Genomic DNA, 26,651 nt, shown 5'->3' on the forward strand with positions numbered 1-26,651 from the left:
CCCGCTGACAGTTAAAGCCGGCGGGATGATAGTTAAAGAACCAAATGTACCTCATTGAGGTACTTAAGGCACTTTACTTGTGACATATTAGGTAGTTAGAACGATTTTTAACTTACCTGGGCAGCTTTCCCATGGCTTCGGGCTGGATCAGGCAAAAACGAAACAAAATAAATTTAAATAACAAACCATTGCACAAAGTTAAAACACAAAATCAACTTACCTTTCCACCTGCTCCGATGTCTCCCTCTCTGCCCCCCCCCCCCCCCCCTCGCCCTTCCTCTGTCCCCTTGCCCCGATCTTCCATTCCAGCGCTGGATGACGTCTCGCTTTCTCTTTCTGCCCCCCGCCCCCGGCGTTGCAGGTCCTGTCAATCAGGCTGGCTGCTGGGTGCGAAACCCGGAGAGCACGTTAATCACCATCGGACATTGCGATCGCATTGGAAATGGTAAGTTTTTTTTAATTTGGGTTTGCCAAAGGCGCACCTTCACCGCCACCCCCCCCCCCACCCCCGCTACCAACCCGCCACCATTTCAAAATTGAGCCCCATGACTCCAGAACTATATTATAATTTTAGTATCGTAACATGAGAAGCGCTTTACAGTGATGCTTTCATGGAAATATAAACATGCCCTTACTCTTACCAGTGTTGTCGTAATCTGGAAGTTATATTAAGGATAAAATCACAGTTGAGACAGTTTGAGACTAAACATAGAAAATAGGAGCAGAAGCAGGCCATTCGGCCCTTCGTGCCTGCTCCGCCATTCAATATGATCATGGCTGATCCTCTATCTCGATACCATATTCCCGCTCTCTCCCCATACCCCTTGATGCCTTTTGTGTCTAGAAATCTAGCTAGCTCCTTCTTAAATATATTCAGTGACTTGGCCTCGACAGCCTTCTGTGGTAGAGAATTCCACAGGTTCACCACCCTCTGAGTGAAGAAATTTCTCATCTCAGTCCTAAATGTCTTATCCTGTATTCTGAGACTGTAACCCCTCGGTCTGGACCCCCCCCCCCCCCCCCCCACAGCCAGGGGAAACATCCTCCCTGCATCCAGTCTGTCTAGCCCTGTCAGAATTTTATATGTTTCATTGAGACTAATGAGAAAGGAATGTGCCTTATGATGGTCATTGCATGTCACTGCAAAAGGCATACATTTGTTTTCTTCAAACTTAAAATAGCAGCGGAATGGTTAGCTACTCCTTCTGTTGCCTTTTTATTTGTTATTGGAGTTCTTTGATATTTAAACTTCATTTTAAAATGAAAGTTGCTCTCCCAGTTCTTTTCCATTGGCTCAACAGGTACAGTTTTAGGGTACATTAGCCACTCAGGGTTGGGTTCAAGCCCTGGTCTGTGGAACATTTAGCTGATTCAGCTAGGGCAGTGGTGGGAGATATAGTTGGACTCTTCTAGCAGAGGGAAAAATCAGCCAGGGTTCCCATTAACTGACCATTGTCCTGGAATCTCTGCTGGAAGGTCTGCATGATCAAATAATCTAATGACGCTCACTGTCTTGGATTTATAAATGTAAGGAATCTTACAACACCAGGTTATAGTCCAACAGTTTTATTTGAAAACCACAAGCTTTCGGAGATTATCTCCTTCGTCAGGTGAGTGAGTGAAAGGTTCTCAAATCGCATATCTTATATTAGGCTGGGACACGATCACACCAATCAAACCTGTCTGAACACCTGCCTTTGTGGCACAATGCTGCAATATAAGCCACTGCTGTCTGCAGAGGAGAAAAGAAATTCGGACTTTTAAAAAAAAAAATAGGCTACAGTCCTCCCAATCGAAGAGAACATTGAGCAACTGCAGACATCAATTTACAAAAGTAATGATGTGAAATGGCAAAAATAATTTAAAAGTTGGCTGGGTATCTAATCTTTGCTTTGGCTGCCAGAATCAGCAGCTCACTGTCCTGGGGAAATTTAATTGAGTCTTGCCCAAAGCTATATTTTCTAGTGCAGGGGCAGCTTGTTGATTTTTTTTTGTGTGTGTGTGTGTGTACTTGAGCTGTTAATTTACAATTCATTGCAGGTGAGGGATTCTAAGAACTGTTTTCTACATTGTTTATATATAAACACACACTAGACACATGTGTGCACGCATACACACAGAATCTTAATGGGTGTTGACAATAAAATAGGGATTTGCATTCTCTGCTGCTTACCTTTACAGCCATCAAATGATGGTCCTACGTGGGGTGCCCATATTACTGCCCGTGTGTTGCCTTCCCATGAAACGTCTGGGGTTGCACCAGGTGCATCTGAAAAGAGAGAAATATATAACAGAGGGATTGTTCTTTGATTTGTACAGTATATACTCCAAAAAGCCCTGAAAAATTATTAATTTAAACAACATGGAAAGAACATGTATCCCTATGTGGGTTGGGGGGTAGCAAACAGTGTGGATAAGGCCAGACTATATACAGTGATTATATAAGGTGATCAGGCATATCCAGAAGACATAGAAGAAATTTTTCCAATGATGCAAGGATTCAAAAAAGTATGGTGTCCTACAAAAGTCACTGGAGCATAATTGAAATCAATGCAGAGTGGATCGAAAACAGCAGCCAGTGAAGATTAAACACAGATGGCAAAAGCCGCTCAACCCATCCACTGGATTCCTTCCCCAAACCATGTGCAATCCACTCTCCATTGTGAATTACACCTAACCTAGTCAGTCTTCCGAAGAAAGTTTCTCACTGGCCCAGCAGAGGTAAATCAAGCAAAACATTTCCATTCTATATCATCTTTCACGTGACAAGTTCCATGATCCTATCAGCACAGGAACCATCATATTCCACAGAATCCTTTAATCCTTGGCATTTATAATCGCAGTAACTTTCAATCCTGTTCCTAACCAGATGTTTATCCTGTTTTCAAAAAAAAAAATTTAAATGATATGGGCGTTGACTATGGTTCATCTATCTACTACTCTGAACATAGAACTATAGGTCAAGAGTACAAAATTAATGAGCCTCAAGTAAGAATTGAGAGAAGAATTCCTTCCAAACTGCCGAACACATGCACAGTAATACACTTGTGGAATAGACTCTGTTTAATGAGCAAGGTGGAAGACTATCTCAATTACAAAAATTACTGAATGTTAAGGGGTAAGTATATCTGTAGGTGAAAATACTATATTTGGAGAGCCTTGAGCAAGAGTTTGGATCCTGCCAAGACTGACGATCCCGGAATTAGTTGGGCCGTAGCGCCATAGTAATGGTGAAATAACGGAGTGCCATTACTATCGCCACTAAAGTCCCAGGAATTTTTGGCATTAGTGAATAATGCCACTGTTATCCCAGCAAACTGTGGTGTTGCTATGTTAGTATCACTCTGCCGGAATCATGGCTAAAACCTGGAAAGGCTCCCCCACCCCCATTGAAAACAACAGCGAGGACCAATTTGCTGCATTAGGGCCAGTTTTATCGCCACTTGTGGGAACGCCATTTCAGAAAGGCTCTGGAGAGTCAGGTTCCATAAATCCGTTACTATTGGGACAATTATGCAATGGACAATTGATGAAATTTAACATGTAGTGCATCAAATGATGCCATGGAAACAAAGGTTCTTTCAACGACAATATAGTGTGTATATATAGTCTAAAAATACAAAAATTATACGCTTTCCATGGGTCATTTTTAAACATGATAAATTACTTGATTCAGACGGTAGCCAACCAAGTCATTGCAAGTGGTGGACTTTGCTAGTAATTACTACTCAGGTTTCGGAATTCATCTCAGATTTACCATTAGAGATATTGAATCAATAATGGAGAGGCACAGTTAAATTCCAATCACACTTGTGACTTGACCATGATCATTGAGGATTTATGAATTATCAACAACATCCTGAATATAACTGCAAAGGTACTTTTCAAGAGTATACATGGCAGTTTGATATATGTTAATTTAGAAGCTCTGCTGTTTCATTAACGGCAATTGAGCTGTAGCACCACTGTCTCCAGACGAACCCAACCTGTGCATTTGGCGGGCCTGTCTGAGCGCTAGCGCCGCTTCAAAGCTCCTTGGGGCAGTTTGCTAACAGTACAAAACTGCTACAGATTTGTAATATCGGAAAGAGAGGACAAAAGTAGGAAATAAAAATGGTTTTGTATTCATTCAGTTTAGGGCGGATATTACTGGGAGAGGAACACTTGTCCACTTTGAGCACCTGGTGTGAGTAACTGTGGCTCTTGGATTAGGTATATTACAGGCCAGATACAGGGTAAAGCCACATTGCTCAGCATTACACCTCAAGTCCAAATTCGAAAGTGTATCCCTGCTTACCAGTGCAGCATTCTTGTTTTCTGCATTTGATCTCTCTTTCTGAGACTACCAGTTTTGTGCTGTGAACAAATTGCCTGTTAGGGACTTAGTGCCCTTTATGTAGCACAGAGAACAGAATTTAATGTCAGACTCTGACTCCAGTCTTTCCACCTCTGGTGGTTTATTTTTTGGTAACTGTGCATTCCCTATTTACAGGCTGAATTGTTTTTCTTTTAATAGTTTTTCCTCTCCTGAATATTGATTTTTCACGAGAAGAAGGAAAAATAATTGCCTTAACAAGAGGAGAAAAACAAACCCTGTTTCAATTCTGACGTTAAGGTTGACTTATGACTGTAGGGAGTAAATTTTTAACTCTGTGCTGGTGAGGTTACCCACCCATGGCTGAAGTCTATTCTGATAGAGTAATTTGGTGTGGTTTTCTACTGGTTAAGTGATAAATGTGGGCCTTCGCATTTGCTTTTTGTATGCCAAATGATTTCCTTGGTTTTAACTGGGTAGAGTACTTTGCTGTTGGTGCAGACTTAGAAAATTTAGGCTTATAAATGTGAAAGAAAGTTGCAAGATATTTGACCTGGATTTCCTATTTATAATTTCACATAGATGAGAAACATCAGTGGCAACCAATAAAGTATTTCCATTACAGGCAGAAAATTTGTCGGGCTATTAACTGGGCAAGTTACCCTTCATGGGCGAATAGTATTCCTGGCGCTCGAAACCTGGGAGGTGTTCATTTCTAAATATCTACCACATCGTGATCACCTCCATTAGCCATAAGAAACCTTTCACTTGATGTCTAATTAGCTGTCATTTGAGTTGATTTTACTGAGCTTACCCTTTAAGCGATTCAGTGTCACCCAGTAATGTTCATCGGGGCTGTATGTATCCCGGGACCATTCGAGAAGAGCTTTTGCACGTGCATCTTCCAGTACAAATTGCACAAATTTTCTTGTGAGTGCGTAGTATGCAGTTCCAAAATAAATACTGAGCTCCAGTGGTGGTGTGGTTTTCTTCTGGTTAAGTCGATAAATTTGGGCGTTACCATTATCTGTCTGCTCTTTGTAAATGTACTCTGTCCTGTATTTCATATTCGGTGGTTGTCGTATTCCTGGTGTGATATTCTTGCCCTCCCATTTGCTTTTTATGTGCCAAATGATTTCCCTGTTGGTTTTAATTGGAAAGTCCTGTCCACAGAGGTTGATGACATGCTTCCACTCGACCTTTGAGTTTACAAGATCTTTCATACAATTTATGTCTGCCTGCAGGCGTGAGAATCCACCATAAACTACGTATTCCATTTTTGAAGCTAAAAAGATGTTATCAAAGCAGTCAGCCAAGCTCTTTACCTTTCTCTTGTAATCTTCTGGTGACTTTTGGTCAACATGGATGCAGTAAACATTCTGTGGACTATAAATTGCACGCAGAAGTTTTACAAACATTTCAAGCTCTTTGTGGATCGTGATAATATAAGCCAGGGGATAGCTGGCTTCTTCTTGTGACAGAGAACTTGTTATGAAGTGATGTTCTAGTACGATTCCGGAGCAGTTAACTGGGTCCTGAATGTGGACTGTTTCTGGCTTCCTCTTCTTTTGGCAGACATCTCCAACACGGCATGCTTCCTCTTCACCGTTTAAAATAGCAGGACAGAGCTTGTATGTACTGAAATTACACTCTAACCCATTGTTGCTGTTTAGTTCATTTTGCACAATAGGATCCTTAACGTAATATGAAATGTTGATGAAGATGGATCCAATTATGCCCACAACTATTAAAACACTTGATATGAAGTACCATTTCATTGCAACAAGTTTGGTCATATTACAATTATAACTCTCTGTCACAGACCATGCAGCTATTGAGATTCCGGCCTTCCATTTACCTGCAAAGAGTAATAGCAGGGTTAACGACCTGTTTTTGTTTATCTTAAATACAGAATTAATAAAGAACTATTCTTTTGAATATTGCATTGGTTACTACTGATTTCAGGGCAATATATTGTGTTGAGTTTGCTGATTGCAGCCAAGATAGCATTCAGGTGCTGCAATTACTCTCAGTGCCCAGTGCTAGGGAAATATTGCAGAGTTCCTGCTCCTAGTGGCTATTCAGTGACCTCTACTGGAAAATGTATTCTGTGATGTAGGGTGAGGATAGAATCATAAAATGATACAGCACAGAAGGAGACCATTCAACCCATCGTACCTGTGCCGGCTCTTTGAAAGAGCTATCCAATTAGTCTCACTCTCCTGCTCTTTCCCCATAGCCCTGTAAATTTTTTCTCTGAATATATATCCAATTCCCTTTTGAAAGTTACTATTGAATCTGCTTCCACCACCCTTTCATTTGATTTGATTAATAGCCCAATGATCCTCAATGGCTAGACTTAAATGAAGAAAGCCCACTTGTGTGAGACAGTGAGAGATGCCAACATACATGGCACTGTACCCAAGTAAGAGTGTTCACCTTCAGGAAAAGAACTGAGAAAATTGAGGGTTGGGACAGAAGAACTATGATTGGCCCTTTCTTCCAGTTTGCTATAACCATGTAAATAGGAGATGTACATTCCTTTACAACTGAAAATATTTAATATAATTTTAGCAAGACTTAAACTCCACTTCTAGTGAATAAAATGTTCTATCTCTGAACTATTAGAGACCGCTGTTGCAGAGGAGCTAACTATTCATGTATCATGGCTTTCCCCAAAAAAACGTGCTATGTTCTTGGACATTGATATTTGCTCTAATTCATATACCGTTCAGTTACCAGCAAGGCTGCGTTCTGTGCCTACAGTAACTGAAGTCTTTGTTTTTTGAGATTTCAATATTCCAATATTCAAACCTTGAAAAGGTTACCTTCCACAATAAAATGGAGATGAGAGATGCACAACTGGAAGCTACTGATTAATTATTGCAGTCAACCGTATTGGTAGCATTGCATATTTTTTTGTGGGGTGGGGGGGAGGAATGTGAAAGAGTAGAGGTATGTGTGATATAGTTTGTCTGTAAATAATTGAAAGCTTCAATACAAGGTTTAAATCTCAAAGTAAAATTTTTCCAGAATTCACACAGTGACTTTAAAAATTAGATCAGCAATGATCTTATTGAATAGCAGAGCAGGCTCGAGAGGCCATATGGCCTTCTCCTGCTCCTATTTCTTATTTTTCTTATTACTAATGTAGTTAAAAGATTATTGTAGTTGTCAAACAACCAGCAACTTTTAAAAAAAAAAACTGAACTCTTGCATAGATCTGTTATCATGTGATTTAGGAACTGCTGCCTATTTCCACTTAAAATGCTTATTTAAAAAATGCAGCAAACTAAACTTTTCCTGACCAGTGGTGAGAATGCTGAGTGAAATACTTGAAAAATGATATGAAAGCCATACTTCCCTGTTGCGTGTTGGAATTGGCCCTCACGGAGCTGATTTCATATCTATGTTGGTTTTAGTTATTGCATAAGGGAGGTGCTGTGACCTTTGTGAAGATATTTATAATTTGAAGGGCAATTGCAAATTAGGTTTTGCAATATCTGACTGCTCTGTTAATGCTTGGCTCCTCCCTTTTAGTTTCCAAGAGTCAGTGAGCAAGGAATGTAAATCGGTCAATAAGTAGAGAAAATTTTAAGGGGATGCATTTGAGGGGAAGCTAGATAGGTACATGAGGGAGAAAGAAATAGAACGATATGTTGATAGGGTGAAATGAAGTAAATAGAGTGGGAGGAGGCTCGTGTGGAGCATGAACGCCAGCATAGACCGATTGGGCCGAATGGCCTGTTTCTGTACTGTAAATTCTATGTAACCTTTGTGTCACCTTACCATTACTGCCAAAATGGAACCATATAACACTAACCCCGCTAAGTATGGACAGTTTGGAGTGTTTAGCTGTTGCACCAGTGTTCTGACCATTTTTATGAATCATATTTTAAATCCAATACCCCCAAGAAAGAACTGTACTGTTTGGCAAACTTGTGGGATTGTTTTAGGGAATAGGATTGACTGGCAGGAGTTTTGAGCCAGGCTAATCTGACTAAGGTGCATTCATATGCTAACGGACATTTCACACTGACAGGTTGGGTGGAAGGGAACCCAGGCCGATTGACGTCAGCACCATTTAATGTGATTACTGGGAACAATACCCCGAGATACTCAGTCCCAACCAAAACTGGTGGAAGGCAGGAGATGGCCGGGCTATTGTCTTCCAGGAGAGAAGCCAGTTAAGCAAGATTGGTTTGAGATCGAAACCCATTACCTGCTAATGTGGGCCATCAACTCAGGAAACGACAGACACCCAGTAATCAGCACCCATTGTCTCTCCAGGTGCAAGGCCTGGGAGCAGGAAAACAAAATAGCATTTTTCACAAAGATTTCAATGGTTATGAGTCACTCCAGGCCACAAGTAGGGGTTGGGGGGGGGGGGGGCGGCCAGACAGATCACCTGAGTCAATACATCGATCAGTGTTGGCGGGATTTTGGGGATATAAGGAGCCGTTTGGCAACGGTTCCTGGCTCGGCTCTGCTCTCTTCTCCTCTGCATCAATCTAAAGTCTCCCGAGTGGGGCTTGGCTCGATTCAACGGAGCACCGCCAGAAGCTGAGCGCTGCTCTTCATCCCTCATCAACGGACCTCGACTCAAACCGGAACTTGGATACTGCGTTGGCGGTACGGAACGAGGAGCGAGACGTGCAGAAACTGCAAGCAACAACGGGTAATTGAGGTGAGCATATTGCCTGCGCCTACACATCCACAAGACCACTTGGCTGTGTGGGGGGTGATTTTAAGTCCCAACCAAACCTTAGAGGGTTTTAGTGCTGGGCGGGTGGGGGGAGGTCCTGTGTTAGTTTATTTCACAGGAGGGTTCTCTTATTAGGCCGTAGTAATTTAGCACGGTAGGGCTTATTGGACAAGCCAGAGTTGTACTGTTTACTAGTGTTACTGTTAATCTTATCAAACACAATACGGTTGAGCCCGAAAACATGTGTTCGAGTCTGATCTGTCCTTATAATCCTTATTGTTCCAGAACTTACAGTAAGAAGTGTGTTTTCGGTATGCCTGAGAAAACCACTTACATAGCTCTGCCCTTTCCATAGAAACCCAGACAATTATTGAAGGAAATATCACTTGCGCAACAGACTGACTTAACTGTTAACCACCCCTTTAGAGTATGCCATGTTGAATGTGTGTCGGGGAAGTGAAGCTAATTCGAGAAGAGCACATCAGTAGTGTTTGCTGAAAGAATGTTTCAGATTGTAGCATTGTCCTGCTGAAGGCCTCACTTTAGAAAAAGAGCAGTCACTGCGGATAAGTTCCTCTTTCTTGTGACGAGCACTGGCAAGAAGTTACAGTAAATATAATTTACTGACTTTACTATCAAAGTAGTTATGAGCTCATTTGCAGCCTCTGATTTTAATCTTCAGCGACATTGAGGGCAATGCGACAGCGCTGTTTTGCAAACCTTCACACTATCTGATACTCGAAACGTGAGCTCAAACTCTCCTAAGTTTGCTTTCGTCTTTTGTTCTTGAAGTAGCTTCAGTTATTATTTGGATGTATTTAGTAGCATTGTGTTGATGCTATCACTGTCAGGAATAGTCTGAGCACTGTGTACGATGCACTGAAATAATCTAACCTGTTGGGGCCCCAACTTCACAGCAGCCTCCAGAAGCACAGGCACCCACTTAATGACACTTCCTAGAAGCATCAGTGCCCCTTGCCCCCCCACTGGCAAATATAAACATTGATCACTTCTTTTCTGGCCATGGGGTGGCAGCCTGTCTGTACAGACCAGCAATGTGTTAACTTTCAAATAACTCTGCACATTCATTTTTGTGTGTGTGTGTTGTTATTCTTGTGCTATAGAACCCGCTCTGCATCTTAAAAGGGTGAAGTTTCACAGCGCTGGTCAGCCTTGCCAAGGCAGAATGAAAATGAAGGAGAAGCACAGCTAGTGTTGGAACTGGATTAGAGATGCTATGGTTAGACTGGTTCCTTGGTTTTGTGCCGAAGTCAGTCAGCAGTGAGCATAACAAAATAGTTCCAATTTTTTAACAGCTAAGCCTGATCATGTCGTCGTCAAATGTGCACTCACCCACTTTCCAGCAGGAGGGGGAAACTCTACCCATTCAGAAATTTAAATTCTACCTAAATGAACATCTTAAAAATAAATTCACATTTTTTTGGAATATTTTTTTAAAACACTGAGGAGGAAATCCAAGGGTAATGTAGCTTGTTTGGAGGCATTTGTGTTGGTAGCATGGAGCTGAATTAATAAACGCAGCTGTAAGAATGATCTCAGAAGCATCCTTGGGTAATGGTCATTCGTTGTTCTTTCAATTCCCTCTCACAAACATGTTCATTAGCTTCTCCAAGTATCCTCTGATGCTGAAGCTCATAATTTCAATAAAAGGATGTCTTTATAAACAGGAAAAGCCTAACAACATTTTTTTTTAAATTGTTGAATTAAAATCTATTTTTTAAAATGTGGTCCTGAGGGTGAGTCTCTTTTCAAACCTGCTATTGAAGTGGGCTGTACTCCTAAAGTATGGTAACTGCATTCAGTAGAAGTGTTTGTACTTCACCATAACATGACCTAGTGTTAAAATCCAGCACCAAATACTGCTGGCAGAGCAGATCCATGGCTGCATAACCCAGAAAGTGAACCTATTCAATCATTACAGCAATTTACATGTATAAAACATTCATCAAGCAAAAAAAAATCTCCCACTTAACCGAGTAGAAGGAGGGAAGAAATTTTGGGAAGGGAAAAGAGGCACCTGCTCTTGAGGTTTTTAAGGCAGGGTGAAAACAAGGTGCATTCGCTTATGGAGAGAATTTCAGAAGGCAGAATGCCTGAATCGAGGGAAAGTGATGATGGTGATTTTGAAAGGAGTTGGGGAACCGTGTCAGATGATGAAGCATGGTTGACAGTATCTGTGAGCATGGGGCCAAAAAACTGGAAGGTTTTGGAGGGTCGAGAGTCCAAATAGTTGGTCCTTCGTGGAACAGATGCGTTTGATGAGCTTGAGACGAGATGAAGCAGGAAGTGGTAAAGGCAACTCTGCGGATAGCCTCAGTTTTGAAAACCAAGTTGTGAGCTCTTTGCTTTTAGATGGGCAGTTCAGAGACTGTGTATATAACTTAGAATGTAACCTTTTATGAATGAATTAAACATTTATGCTCGACTATGTCGAATCGTGCAATACATTGCTGCTCAGCCAAAACAGTCAACTACTCCAGGATCATCCTGGAAGGCAAGGTCAATTCTATGCTCTTTTTTTCCCCCCCATGACCAACCATCTCCTTTAAACCCCCTCCTGCTTCCTCTCCCCTTCAAATGCCAAATGCAAGGTTGTGGATTTCTTTGTTTCTGAGATCCAGACCACTTTCCTTCCTCCTGCTCCCCCAGTTCCCAATGTCCTCCCAGTCTAGCACTGAACTCTTATTTATGGGATTATCCCCATCTCTCCCTCCCCACACTTTCCAAGTTCATTTTGTTCTTGAGACCCACCTGCTACTTCCTTGATTCTTTGTTGACCCAATTCTTAACCACTCAACTATCCTAGCTGATCTCCATTCTAGCTGACATCTTCAATGTTTCCCTTTCTAAGGGCACCACCCCGCTCCCTTACAAAACCAATATCATCACACTCCATTGTTCCCAAGTTCATGAGCATATTGTTGACTCCCAGCTCTGTGCCCATCTCACCCATAACTCCCTGTTCGAAACCCTCAGGTCTGGCTTCCATCCTTCTCGTAGCACCAAAATAGCCTCTACTAAAGTCACAAATTACATCCTCTGTGATTATGATCATAGTGTGATACAGTATCTCTTCTTTCCCTCATTATTTCAGCAGTACTTAATACAACTGACAGCACCATCCTCCTCTAATGCTGCCTTTCCATCATTCGGCACCGTGGGTCTGCCTTTGCATGGTTGCAAGACAGGCATGGAGTCAGCTACCACATATGCTGATGATACCCAGCTCTACCTCCCTATCATTTCTCTCAACTCCTTGACTTCCTCTGTTCCGTTACACTCCTTGTCCAACATCCAGTTGTGGATGAGCTGCAAGTTCCTCCAGCTCAATATCGAGAAGACTGAAGTCATCATCTTTGGTCCTGCCATAAACTCTGCTCCCTTGGCACTGACTCCATCCTCCCACCACCCCACCTCCCCGCAGTTACTCAAGCTGAATGAGACCATTAGCAATTTTTGTGTCCTCTTTGATCCTGAGCTGAGCTTTAAACTCACATCTGCTTTTTTCCACCTCTGCAATATTGCCAACCCCTTCCCTACCTCAGTATCTTTGCCCTTGAAATCTTTATCTGTGCCTTCAGACTCAACTACTTCAGTGCTCTTTTTGCTGGCCTCCTATTCTTTACTTTTCATAAACTCAGACAAAAATGCTCCCCTTTTCCTGTCCTACACTACTTTCTGTTTGTTCTCTCTGAATTGCACTGGGTCCTAGTCCCCAACACATCAAATTTAAAATCCTTCCTCTTCATCTGAAGATCCCTTCTCAACCTGTTTCTGACCTGTAGCTTAACTGGACCAGCCAAAGCAACAGTGTGGCTATAAGAACAGGACAGAGGCTGAATACTCTGCGATGAGTGACTCAACTCCTGATCTCTGAAGGTCTTTCCATCATCTACAAGGCTTGAGTCAGAAAATGTGATGCAAAATTCACCACTCACCTGGATGAGTGTAGCTTCAACAATACTGAAGAAGCTCAACACCATCTAGAACAAAACAGTCCGCATGATTGGCGCCCCTGTCACTGGACTTAATTGCCATTTGTCACTGGCGGACTGTGGTTGTAGTATGTATGATCTACTGGATGCACTGCAGTTATTCATCAAGGTTGCTTGAACAGCACTGCCCTCTCCTGCAACCTCCACCAGTGAGAAGGATAAGAGCAGCAATGTCATAAGAACATCCCCTCCAAGTAACACACTATCTTGAGTTAGACATATTTCAGCATTCCTTCATTGTTGCTCGGTCAATATCCTAGAATTCCCTACCTAATACTAACTTGAGAGCACGATCGCTGCAAGGACGACAGTAGTTCAAGAAGGCCCACCACCATCTTCTCAGGACAACTAGAGATCGGCAATAAAAATTTGCAGCCTTGCCAGCATAACCCACATGCCCTGAACAAATAATAAAAGATAATGTTTGCAGCTTTTGGAATTAAATTATAGATCATAGAAGTTTACAACATGGAAACAGGCCCTTCGGCCCAACATGTCCATGTCGCCCAGTTTATACCACTAAGCTAGTCCCAGTTGCCTGCACTTGGCCCATATCCCTCTATACCCATCTTACCCATGTAACTGTCCAAATGCTTTTTAAAAGACAAAATTGTACCCGCCTCTACTACTGCCTCTGGCAGCTTGTTCCAGACACTCACCACCCTTTGAGTGAAAAAATTGCCCCTCTGGACCCTTTTGTATCTCTCCCCTCTCACCTTAAATCTATGTCCCCTCGTTATAGACTCCCCTACCTTTGGGAAAAGATTTTGACTATCGACCTTATCTATGCCCCTCATTATTTTATAGACTTCTATAAGATCACCCCTTAACCTCCTACTCTCCAGGGAAAAAAGTCTCAGTCTATCCAACCTCTCCCTATAAGTCAAACCATCAAGTCTCGGTAGCATCCTAGTAAATCTTTTCTGCACTCTTTCTAGTTTAATAATATCCTTTCTATAATAGGGTGACCAGAACTGTACACAGTATTCCAAGTGTGGCCTTACTAATGTCTTGTACTACTTCAACAAGACATCCCTACTCCTGTATTCAATGTTCTGAACAATGAAACCAAGCATGCTGAATGCCTTCTTCACCACCCTATCCACCTGTGACTCCACTTTCAAGGAGCTACGAACCTGTACTCCTAGATTTCTTTGTTCTATAACTCTCCCCAACGCCCTACCATTAACGGAGTAGGTCCTGGCCCGATTCGATCTACCAAAATGCATCACCTCACATTTATCTAAATTAAACTCCATCTGCCATTCATCGGCCCACTGGCCCAATTTATCAAGATCCCGTTACAATCCTAGATAACCTTCTTCACTGTCCACAATGCCACCAATCTTGGTGTCATCTGCAAACTTACTAACCATGCCTCCTAAATTCTCATCCAAATCATTAATATAAATAACAAATAACAGCGGACCCAGCACCGATCCCTGAGGCACACCGCTGGTCACAGGCCTCCAATTTGAAAAACAACCCTCTACAACCACCCTCTGTCTTCTATCGTCAATCCAATTTTGTATCCAATTGGCTACCTCACCTTGGATCCCGTGAGATTTAACCTTATGTAACAACCTACCATGCGGAATGGAATTCTTCAGAGCTCCATGGGAAGGCATTAATATGGATGCAGATTTAATAGGAAATCCATTACTGAAATTGGAAACTAGCTGTCTGGAACACATTGAGTAAGTACTTCACATCCAAGATATTGATCTCTGCATTTAGCTGTGTGCTAGCTGACTAGATTGGATAAACAGTGCAATTTAATTGGTTGAGAGTGGGAAGATTGCATTCTAAAATGCAATGTACAATGTCTTAGCATAGACTTACAGATCTCGACAATAACAATAGTGATAGAAGAAACTTACAGTTTACAACCCCATGTGTTGTCAGTGTTGCTGAGAAAGCATGTAGAAGCCTAAGATAATCTCTTGGGAACAAGGCCATCTTGAGGTTGCAGGTAACAGGAAAGTTTTTGCACTCAGGTCAAAAAATGTTGATCAAAGTCTTGGCAAAACACTGACCAGAAAAGTAACAACAATCCCATAGTGCACTGGGCAGGTATATAGGCTCTGTAAAATGAATTCCCTTGGCCTGGGATTAAAAGCAATTGAGACTTCTCTTGTAAGCAAACAACTGAGATTGCTAATGATCCATGCGAAGCTGCAACATGAAATTGTGTGTTGTAACTGAAGTTACAGTGTGGGGAAACAGTAAACGCTTGAGGAATCCATTTGGATGCTGCATTAACTGATCAGTCTCTAGCAAAACATAGTCAATGACTCTACCCATTTAATGAGGATTGCAGTGTTTCAGTAAATGGCATTACGCAGTGCAATGGCCATTTCATCATTAGCAAAAGGGTCACACACCATCCTGATTTGGACATATGATAAGGTTGCTTGTTAGATGGAAGATATCATTGCTATGAAGAAGGATCAGAATTATACAACAGCACCTTGATAAACACTTGAGTTAATGGAAAAAGAGTCTGTGATAAGCCATTAAAGGAAACACAGATAGATGAATTTGAGAGAAAACAAGACATTCGTAAACACAGCTTTGGTAGGAGGCTATATGATAATTTGTTTAGAAATACACATGCCACAAATCTGTCAAGGACTTTGGAGATGTCCAAGGCAATGACTGATTCACTAAAGTGTTTGAGAGTAAGGTTCCAGAGGTGCAGAACACCAGCAGAAAGATCATGCTTAAACCATACTGGATTAGGCCAGAATTTTTTTAAGTATTGATAATTTGGGAGATAACAGCAGCCTTAAAAACTTTAGCAAGTACAGGTATGAGGGCACTAGGAGTTAGTGATCTTTTTTAGGGTGTGGTGAATGTGATCAAATTGCTAGTAAGAGAGATGGACGGGGAATAAGAGAGATTGAAGTGTGGAACAGCATAGGTGTAAGTTTGTCTTGGGACAGTGCAATGATGCTAGCAGGCCGAGATACACTTATCGGGGTCCAGGGAGCAGAAGATATTACAGACCTTAAAGGAATAAAACCGAACGTCTGTCATAATGGTTGAACAAAATAGAATAATGAAGGGAAGTTCTTAACCAAGATCATTCCAAGCAAGAATTGGCAAAGTGAGACAGAAATGTCAGAAGATCAGGTTAGGATCAGATCAGCCATGATCTTATTAAATGGCGGAGCAGGCTCGAAGGGCCGATTGGCCTACTCCTGCTCCTATTTCTTATGTTCTTATGTTAAGAATGGAAAAGAGGATGAGTGAAAGCAGCAGTTAGACCAGGGACAGGCAGCAAAGATTCTTCACACTGTTTATATTTCCTTGCTGGCTAGCTCATAGAAACCATTTCTGAAAACTAACTGAATGGATGTCAGTAAGATTTCCCAAATGTTATGAAAGCAATCATTTAATATTTACCAAAGTAAGTGGAGCAACTTTCCCTACTACTTCTGCTAAATGCATGGCCTGGTGAGCTGCTCACACATACAGGCCAGAAATGTTGCAGATTCAACCTCTGCTCTGTGCTGAGTTAGCTGATCTTTATATTTGGTCTCTATGTTTCTGTGTAAAGGAGGGAAAATGTAGGGTTCCCCTCCTGATCCCTATTGAGTGACTTCTGGATTAAGATTTGCATGCATGGGTATTGTGAGAACAAGGTTGGGTTTGGCTGTGTTGTCTTCATAGTTGAACAGCTTGATGACGCTCACTGCCATGGCAGTGAATTCCTTAGGCCTCTTCCAGAGACTCTGATACACAGGTTGATTAGTCCTCTTCTACTGACATGGTAAAGTTGTATTGCACCATAGCAACAGATATGTTATTGTTACTGGCATGTACTGTTATGTGATGTGATACACTGGAGGTTATTTGTTCTCTATCCCCACCATCCTGTTTTCAGAAAATTGCTGAAATCAAAGCATTGCAACCACTCTTGGTACAGAGTAGGTGATGCACAAGAGGTAACACAACCTCATGCTTCAACTAGCATTCATAAACTGATCGATTTCTATTGGTATAGTCCGTGTGTATGTGTGCACGATGCTTCACGAGTCTGTGAGTCTGGATAATCTGCCTGCCAGCGCTGGAATGTCATACAGAAAGAGAATGTGGTTAAGATAAAATTGGAAAATGTTAAAAATAAGTCTATAGAGCAGCTTTGAAATCAGTCTGAGAAGCTGGCCCTCAAGCAAGCCAGTGCTTAGGGTTGAGTGTTCCAGAGTAACTTTCTTGCTGTATAGGATCTTTGAGAGATCCTACAGAGCATATTTGCATAGAGTCTCAAGATATGGCTGGAGTGCTGAATGAAAACAGATGTAAAGTAACCAATGCTGAAGACGATGAGTTGTCTGAGGTTAGAGTTAGATGTGAATTTGTTGAAGTTGATGCAGAATTGGCCTTGGATAGTATTAGGACTCAAAGGTGGATTTGGGTTGCTGGCCCTGATGGTAGTCACCCTACAGTACTAAAAGAAACAGGCTGTGTTATGCTGGCGGCTGGACGATCCGGCAGAGCCGACAGCAAACTGGACGCCACGTCCAAACTCCTGATGGAAGTGGTGAAAGACGCCAAGCTGTGCGACGTCTTCAGCAACCCTGCAGACGGAGCAGCGCGTCAATACACCTGGTCCAGACCAGACGAGTCCGTCTGTTCCGGGATGGACTTCCTGTTTGCGTCCCCGACGCTCAAGGTCAGATCCACCAAGGTCACACCGGTGTTCTTCTCTGACCACTGCCTCCTCCTGGCCGACTGTCACCTACAGGACGATCAGAGAGTGGGCAGGGGGATATGGAAGCTGAACGTGAAACTGTTGACCCTGGGAAACATTGAGGAACTGAAGAGGGATTACAAAGGTTGGAGAACCGTAAAGCCCCTCTTTGATTCCCCAGTGCACTGGGGGGAAGCCATCAAGGTGAACATCAAGAGGTTCTTCATCCTCAAAGGTGTTCAGAAGGCGAGAGAGAGGCAGAGGGAAACGTCCCGACTCCAGAAAAGCATGCAGAATCATCTCCTGCTGCAGTCGATGGGGATCGATGTCGGGGAGGAACTCGGAGAGGTAAAGGACCAGCAAGCCTCGCTCTTTGCCCCCGAGGCCTCCAAGATCATCTTCCTGTCCAGAGTCTGCTCCATGGAGTAGGACGAGACTTGCTCCCTACATTGGCTCCCGGTCCGGCCACGCCCCGATTTTAAAATTCTCATCCTTGTTTTCAAAACCCTCCATGGCCTCGCCCTCCCTACCTCTGTAATTTCTCTAGCCCTACAACCCTCTGCGATCTCTGCGCTCCTCCAATTCTTGCCTCTTGCGCAGCCTTGATTTTCATCACTCCACCATTGGTGGCTGTGCCTTCAGCTGCCTAAGCCCTAAGTTCTGAAATACCCTCCCTAAACCTCTCTCTCCTCCTTTAAGACACTCCTTAAAACCTACCTCTTTGACCTATCCTAATATCTCCTTATTTGGCTCGGGTCAAATTTTATTTGATAGCGTTCCTGTGAAGCACCTTTGGGACGTTTTACTACGTTAAAGACTCTATATAAATGCAAGTTGTTGTTGTAGTAATAAAAATCTGTTGATCTCAGTCTTGAAAATTTCAATTGACCACCCACAGCCTTTTGGAGGAGAGAATTACAGATTTCCACTACCCTTTGTGTGAAAAAGTGCATCCTGATTTCACTCCTAATTGGCCGAGCTCTAATTTTAAGATTGTGCCCCCTTGTTCTGAATTTCCCTTAGAGGAAATACTTCTACATCTACCGTATTGCATCCTTTCATCATTTTAAACACCTCAGTTAAATCACCCCTCAGCATTCCAAACACAAGGGAATACAAGCCAAGTTTATGCAACCTCCTAATTTACCTCTTTAAACCCTGGTATTATTCTGGTGAATCTGCACTGCACCTCCTCCAAGTCCAATATATCCTTCCTGAGGTATGGTGCCCAAAACTGAATGCTGTTCTCCAGATGGGGTCTGATCAAGTCTCTGCACAACTGAAGCATAACTTCCTCCCCTTTGTAATCTAGCCCCATTGAGATAAAGGCCAACATTCCATCAGCCTTTTTGATTCCTTTTTGTACTTGTGCATTAGCTTTTAGTGATTTTGTGTACCTGGACACCCAAATTGCCATTAAGAAAATATTCCGATTTGTCTTTTTAGGACCCAAAGTGGATGACCTCACAGTTCCCCACATTGAACTCCATTTGCCACAGTTTTGCCCACTTATTTAATCTGTCTATGTCCCTTTATAACTTCCTGCTCCCATCTATACAATCTACTGTGCCTCCTAACAACATTTGCATTTATATAACACCTTTAATGTAGCAAAATGTCCCAAGGCGCTTCACAGGAGCGTTATAAAACAGAATTTGATACCAAGCCACATAAGGAGATATTACAACAGGTGACCAAAAAAAGGTGGTTTTAAGGAGTGTCTTAAAAGGAGGAGAGAGAGGCACAGAGAATTACAGACTTCCACTACCCTTTAATAACCGGAAAAGCTCAGCAAGTGAGGCAGCACCTGTGGAGAAAGAAACAGAGTTAACGTTTCAGGTCGAAGACCTTTCATCAGAACTGGAAGATGTGACAGAGTTAAAGTTTTTAAGCAAGTACAGAGCGAGGGAGAGGAGGGGAGGAAAGAACAAGAGGGAAGGTCTGTGATAGGATAGAGGGAATGATTGATCTTTTCTTTCTTAACTTATCCCATTACCCACATTCACCTGAGGAAGGAGGAAGCCTCCGAAAGCTTGTGGATTTTAAAATAAAATTGTTGGACTATAACTTGGTGTTGTAAAATTGTTTACATTTGTCAACCCCAGTCCATCACCGGCATCCCCACATCATCCCATTACCACCCTCCTTGCCTTGTACCATCAGCCCTTTTGTCATTTAATCACTCTTGTCCTTCACCCTATCACAGACCTTCCCTTTTGTTCATTCCTCCCCTCCCCCCTTCCCTGACTCTCTACTTGCTTAAAAACTTTAAACTTTTTAACATCTTCCAGTTCTGACGAAAGGTCTTTGACCTGAAATGTTAACTCTTTCTTTCTCCACAGATGCTGCCTTACTTGCCGAGCTTTTCCAGCATTTTCTGTTTTTATTTCAGATTTCCAGCATCTGCAGTATTTTGCTTTTGACCCTTTAATAACTGTTTATTATATTAATACTTGCATTTATATATCACTTTATCACACTGAAATGTCACAAAACTTTTCTTAGAATGAATATTTGAACCATACCATGTTTTATGTTATAATGTACATGCACAGTATTTCAATGTGGGGCTTTCGCTGAACGAAGTAAACTGATAAGTGAATAACACATTGTGACAAATGGGTTATTCGCCAACTGTAACTATCATTTGCTCCTTTAGAAACTTTCAGACAAACATTTTAACAACCATTGGATATTGAAGACAATGCTAGTGGGCACCGAAGGAAAAAAATAGTATTTGTCAGCGTCATGAGATTTTCTTATGTTTGTTTCTGCAGCTTTTCCTCTGCTTAATGTTTGGGAACATCCAAGGTTAAGAATTGCAGAATTGAATATAATGAAAACAGAACTGTAAAATGCACCGTATGCATCAATTTACTTACCACCCTACCCTCCACCCACTTATAGAGCTATCAAGTCCAAATAATCAATCGAATTTTCATTTAAATTCTACCCACCCAAATATGTTCAAAAGTTCTATACACTCCCTCCAAATGCAGCTTATATTTTTTTTAAAGTGGAAATACCTGGTGTCAATGTGAAAACCACAGTTATTTTCTACACTTTCCTCACTTAAGATAACAACAAAGAAGTACTGGCAGTACAGGCTGGCTCCCACCATTTCATACGAGCAGCAGGAATTTTCTATTCCTGTCCAAAACACCAATTGTCTGAGGAGTGCAGGCTGGTTGCAGTAAAAGTTATCAAGGCACAAAGTCCTAACTGTAAAGCCACACTGTGATTCATTACTTCCTTTCTTTTACAAGCACAGTCACGGCGATTGTATTAATAGAATCATCGAAAGTTACAGCACAGGAGGCGGCCATTTGGCCCATCGTGTCCATGCCAGCCGAGAAAGAGCTATCCAGCTTAATCCCATTTCCCAGCACTTGGTCCGTAGCCCTGTAGGTTACGGCACTTCAAGTGCTCATCCAAGTACTTTTTAAATGAGTTGAGGGTTTCTGTCTCTACCACCCTTTCAGGCAGTGAGTTCCAGACACCCACCACCCTCTGGGTGAAAAAATTCAAACAGTGGCAAGTATATATTGACTCTTTAAACAGAACTGCTTTCAAGCTGATGATTGAGGTACTGAGATTTGAAATATAATGTATGGGTTTTTATGTGCAATAATGAGCTGCACTGTAATGAAGTATGATTTGGGGTCGTTTATTTTACCTTTCTGCGAACCCCAGTCCTGACTTCTGGAATAGTGTTGGTTACCCAAAAGAAAACAGTGCTATTATTGCATAACCACTTCAAAAGTACATAGTAGCAGAAATAATGTGCTACAAAATCAAAAAATACAGAAATCCGATCATCTAACAATAGAAATATGATGACCTTGTGAATCCCCTTGCAGATCCCAGTTTGAGGGCCTGTGCTTTAGAGGAGCCAGCTGTTTGTACAGTAGAACATAAGTCCTATGCGAGATGCTGCAGGCTTTTTCTGTGCGGTGTTATGCTGCTATGTCTTTGTGGCTGATGAGATAGCTGTTAACCATGCTTCTATAAAAATCGCATTGAAAAATAACCTAGTCAATTGTTGCATTTCATAATTTTTGACCATTTTGCCACTTAAGGAGCTTGGTATAAATTTATATTAAAATGTTACTGTTAAAGTTTCTTAAGGGGTTAAGTTCTCTGAACAGAAGGGCTGGAAGATGTGTATTTGAGACAGGCAGACGTGTTTATAGAATAAGGTTTCTCGCATATTACTTTCCATTTTCACATTTTCACCTGACGAAGGAGGAAGCCTCCGAAAGCGTGTGAATTTAAAATAAAATTGCTGGACTATAACTTGGTGTTGTAAAATTGTTTGCATATTACTTTGGCTGAAGACAATATAGAGCTTTCCATAACTCCTGGCACCTGGCTTTGATCTAGATTGAGTGCTATGGTTTCTTCCCAGTGACTGGTCCACCCCCACAACTTTTCTTGTGTTGGCTGTTTACAATTCATGATTTCCTGAAGTGTGAAGTCTGCGCCCAGTTTAGCAAAAGAACCAGTTGTAATCACGGAAATTGGTGGAAGGCTGTCCTTCATATAAGGATGGCGTCACCAGTTTAGATCTGCTTTAGATATTTTCTCGGGTTTAGTGGTGTCAGTCGCTCTTGTAAGCAGTCGAAGCATTTATTTTTCTGGGAGCTTACTCAACGTGCCCTTCTACAAGAATAGCAACTTGCATTTATATAGAGCCCTTTTTTTTTTATTCGTGCATGGGATGTGGGCGTCACTGGCAAGGCCAGTATTTGTTGCCCATCCCTAATTGCCCTTGAGAAGGTGGTGGTGAGCCGCCTTCTTGGACTGCTGCAGTCTGATTGGTGAAGGTTCTCTCACAGTGCTGTTAGGTAGGGAGTTCCAGGATTTTGACCCAGCGACGACGAAGGAACGGTGATATATTTTCAAGTCAGGATCGTGTGTGACTTGGAGGGGGGAACATGGTGTTGTTCCCATGTGCCTGCTGCCCTTGTCCTTCTAGGTGGTAGAGGTCGTGGGTTTGGGAGTTGCTGCAGTGCATCCTGTAGATGGTACACACCAATGGTGAAGGGAGTGAATGTTTAGGTGGTGGATGGGGTGCCAATCAAGTGGGCTGCTTTGTCCTGGATGGTGTCGAGCTTCTTGAGTGTTGTTGGAGCTGCACTCATCCAGGCAAGTGGAGAGTATTCCATCACACTCCTGACTTGTGCCTTGTAGATGGTGGAAAGGCTCTGGGGAATCAGGACGTGAGTCACCCGCCGCAGAGTACCCAGCCTCTGACCTGCTCTTGTAGCCACAGTATTTATGTGGCTGGTCCAGTTAAGTTTCTGGTCAATGGTGACCCCCAGGATGTTGATGGTGGGGGATTCGGCGATGGTAATGCTGTTGAATGTCAAGGGGAGGTGGTTAGACTCTCTCTTGTTGGAGATGGTCATTGCCTGGCACGAATGTTACTTGCCACTTATGAGCCCAAGCCTGTATGTTGTCCAGGTCTTGTTGCATGCGGGCAAGGACTGCTTCATTATCTGAGGGGTTGCGAATGGATCTGAACACTGTGCAATCATCAGCAAACATCCCCATTTCTAAACTTATGATGGAGGGAAGTTCATGAATGTATAAAACATCCCAAGGCCATTATCTACTTGCATAATTGTGTAACTGGGGATGGAGGGTTATAACAATAGTACCCCCTTGTGACCTGAACTGAATATTCATGTCTTTTGCACGGACTTCTTCAATCTCTCTGAAGGTGACCAACCAAACACTTTGTGAGATGAGGCCAGTTATGAATTGTTAAGCTGCTTTATTTCATAGTAAGATGAGCATACATAATTTAGGTCGTGATCAGACTGAATTTGATGAAACATAGAAAATTTACGACAAAGAAAGAGGCCACTCGGCCCATTGTATCCATGCTGGTTGAAAAAGAGCTACCCAGCCTAATCCTACTTTCCAGCACTTGGCCTGTAACCTTGTAGGTTATGGCACTTCAAGTGCATATCCAAGTACTTTTTAAATGAGTTCAGGGTTTCTGCCTCTACCACCCTTTCAGGCAGTGAGTTCTAGACCCCGACCACCCTCTGGGTGAAAATTTTTTTCCTCAGCTCCCCTCTAATCCTTCTACCAATTACTTCAAATCTATGGCCCCTGGTTATTGACCTCCCTGCTATGGGAAGTAGGTCCTTCCTGTCCACTCTATCTAGGCCCCTCATAATTTTATACACCTCAATTAAATCTCCCCTCAGCCTCCTCTGTTTTAAAGAAACAACCCAGCTTATCCAGTCTTTCCTCATAGCTAAAATTCTCCAGTCCTGGCAAAATCCTCATAAATCTCCTCTGTACCCTCTTTAATACAACCACATCCTTCCTGTAATGTGGTGATCAGAACTGTACGCAGTACTTAAGCTGCGGCCTAACTAATGTTTTATACAGTTCTTGCATAATCTCCCTGCTTTTATATTCTATGCCTCGGCTAATAAAGGAAAGTATCCCGTATGCCATCTTATCTACCTGCCCTTCTACCTTCAGGGATCTGTGAGCATGCACTCCAAGGTCCCTCTCTTCCTCGATGTGGAGATGCCGGTGATGGACTGGGGTTGACAATTGTAAACAATTTTACAACACCAAGTTATAGTCCAGCAATTTTATTTTAAATTCACAAGCTTTCGGAGGCTACCACCTTCCTCAGGTGAACGATTCTGCCTCTCTTCCTCTACATCTCTCAGTATCCTCCCATTTATTGTGTATTCCCTTGCCTTGTTTGCCCTCCCCAAATGCATTACTTCACACTTCTCTGGATTGAATGCCATTTGCAATTTTTCTGCCCACCTGACCATTGATATCTTCCTGCAGTCTATAGCTTTTCTCCTCACTATCAATCACACGGCCAATTTTTGTTTCATCTGCAAACTTCTTAATCATGCTCCCTACATTTAAGTCTAAATCATTAATATACACCACAAAAAACAAGACCTAGTACTGAGCCCTGCGGCACCCCACTGGAAACAGCCTTCCAGTTACAAAACACCCGTGCAAAATGCATTCACCCGTCCAGGCAGGCAAATCCATCACTAAGTAGAGAATTGTGTTGTAAATGCATCTTGCTGGCCAGGAGCTGCTCGCAAAAGCTGCAACCTATGTCATGCTTTGGCTACATTGCGAACCAATATTTGGACTTTCTCTTCATGCTGCCTTTGGCCACCTATTTGGATCAATGAAAACTTCAGCATGATTCTCTAGCAATCTGCTTTTAACACTAATGTTATTTACCTGTTTATAATCCTGCTGTGTATGTGTGTGCACAAGCTGTGTTCCCACAGACAGCTTTGAGTGAAATGATGACAATAGGACAGTATGTGAGGATTGAGTGGGTGAAACCGCAATAGCTTTCCCTAGTGACTTCAAGTAAGTTACCTTGGAGCACCATTGGAGTGGACTGGAGCCTCTTTTCTTGAGGCTTACATTCTTACTCTTGATGCATAAGCCAGGATGTGGAAATGCCGGTGATGGACTAGGGTGGACAAATGTAAGGAATCTTACAACACCAGGTTATAGTCCAACAGTTTTATTTGAAAATCACAAGCTTTCGGAGGCTTTCTCCTTCGTCAGGTGAGTGACGAAGGAGAAAGCCTCCGAAAGCTTGTGATTTACAAATAAAACTGTTGGACTATAACCCGGTGTTGTAAGATTCCTTACATTTGATGCATAAGAACATTGTTTTAATTCTGCCCCTGATTTAAGGCAGTACTTGAACTGGCACTAGCTTGATAAGTTTTGTTTTATATCAGCATCTATTTTGAAGACTAATTTAGCCAAATTTAACGGAACATTTTGGGGTAAATCCAACTTGTTTGATTAGGGTATCTCATAATATCCTTCCCCGAAGAATTTTCTTTAGGAAGGTTGAATGTATGTAGACTCTTGGTGTGACCACTTCTTCTGTATTTGCAAGTTAATACTGTGCTGCAAATAGGGTCAATATACTGAAGCCAGAAAATTATCAGTATCAAACAGTGGGTCATCTATTCACACAACATATTGTTCTCAGTCTGTTTGCCATTCTGTGAGGTGGGCTTAAATAACCATATTGGACAACAAACATCAGAAATTTCCTGTTTAAGTGCAGCTGTGCTAAATCTGTCCTGTATCTTTGTCCATGTACTCTAATTACTGTAAATAGAACAACCTAGGGTCAATTAGAGACTAATTGCAGTTGATGAGGGAAGTTTGCAGATCGGCAGAAAGGTGATGGGATTTTCCTCAGGGTAAGGTACTCCAGAACGTCTGCCTACTGATGTATCCGTGTTTCATTCTCCTGGATCGGGGCCATTAAATATGCAGGTTAAACTCCTGGCAGTATCTGCACTTTTCAGTAGATGTGTGGGAGGGAAATGTTGTAGTGCTGCAGTTGATCACTTGATGCCACAGCTGAAATGGACGTTGCCAATTTTAAAGGGGGCAAAAGCCCCATAAATGTCGCAGGTTGAAATTTTAATTTGGTCCTGAGAGAGCATAGCAGCAAAATAATCAGTAGTTGGAAGGGTTTGGAGAAGGAAAAGTAGCCAGGTTGCCTACCATGTAGCCATAAAACTCATTCCGCCTGCCTCCCACTGCCATAGTCTCTCTAGTCTACCTCTCTTTTCGGTTGTCCCTTCCATCCATTGTTGCACACATGCAGGGAAATTGGCCACAGTCCTAAATCTTGCCGCCTTACCATCCTTCATTCGCGGCAGGGCTGGCAGTAGACGGTTGACTGACTGATGGCAGTGGGGGCAGAGGAAAATCTTGGCAGCCAATTTTAGAGGCTGCGATTCAGCGGGAGGCCTCCCCATCCCATTTTCCTTAATTCTCTGTCCTGGATGTGCATGTTTTCAAGGAAAATCCTCCCCAATTTATGCATTTGGCCCTCTCTGCACAGAAACTGTATTAAAAAGTATGTTATAT

At 42.3% G+C, this 26,651-nt stretch overlaps 2 protein-coding genes across 3 annotated transcripts in view; one reads left to right on the top strand and one right to left on the bottom strand.

The window, feature by feature from the left end:
* The window catches only part of rtf2 (replication termination factor 2), a 158,407-nt gene that overhangs the window by 59,519 nt on the left and 72,237 nt on the right, over positions 1–26,651 (top strand). The window lies entirely within an intron of this gene.
* Positions 1–26,651, bottom strand: part of gcnt7 (glucosaminyl (N-acetyl) transferase family member 7) — a 39,243-nt gene that overhangs the window by 3,416 nt on the left and 9,176 nt on the right. Inside the window, exons 2-4 of one of the 2 annotated variants that reach the window (XM_068000729.1) lie at positions 5,130–6,173; positions 2,174–2,269; positions 117–142 (exon numbers count right to left, since the gene is read on the bottom strand). In XM_068000729.1, coding sequence (XP_067856830.1) covers positions 117–142; positions 2,174–2,269; positions 5,130–6,173 — 1,166 coding nt within the window. The remainder of the gene's footprint in view (positions 1–116; positions 143–2,173; positions 2,270–5,129; positions 6,174–26,651) is intronic. The other variant, XM_068000728.1, reaches the window with a different exon arrangement.

This window comes from Heptranchias perlo, chromosome 19, assembly GCF_035084215.1.
Source record: "Heptranchias perlo isolate sHepPer1 chromosome 19, sHepPer1.hap1, whole genome shotgun sequence".
Classification (NCBI taxonomy): domain Eukaryota; kingdom Metazoa; phylum Chordata; class Chondrichthyes; order Hexanchiformes; family Hexanchidae; genus Heptranchias; species Heptranchias perlo.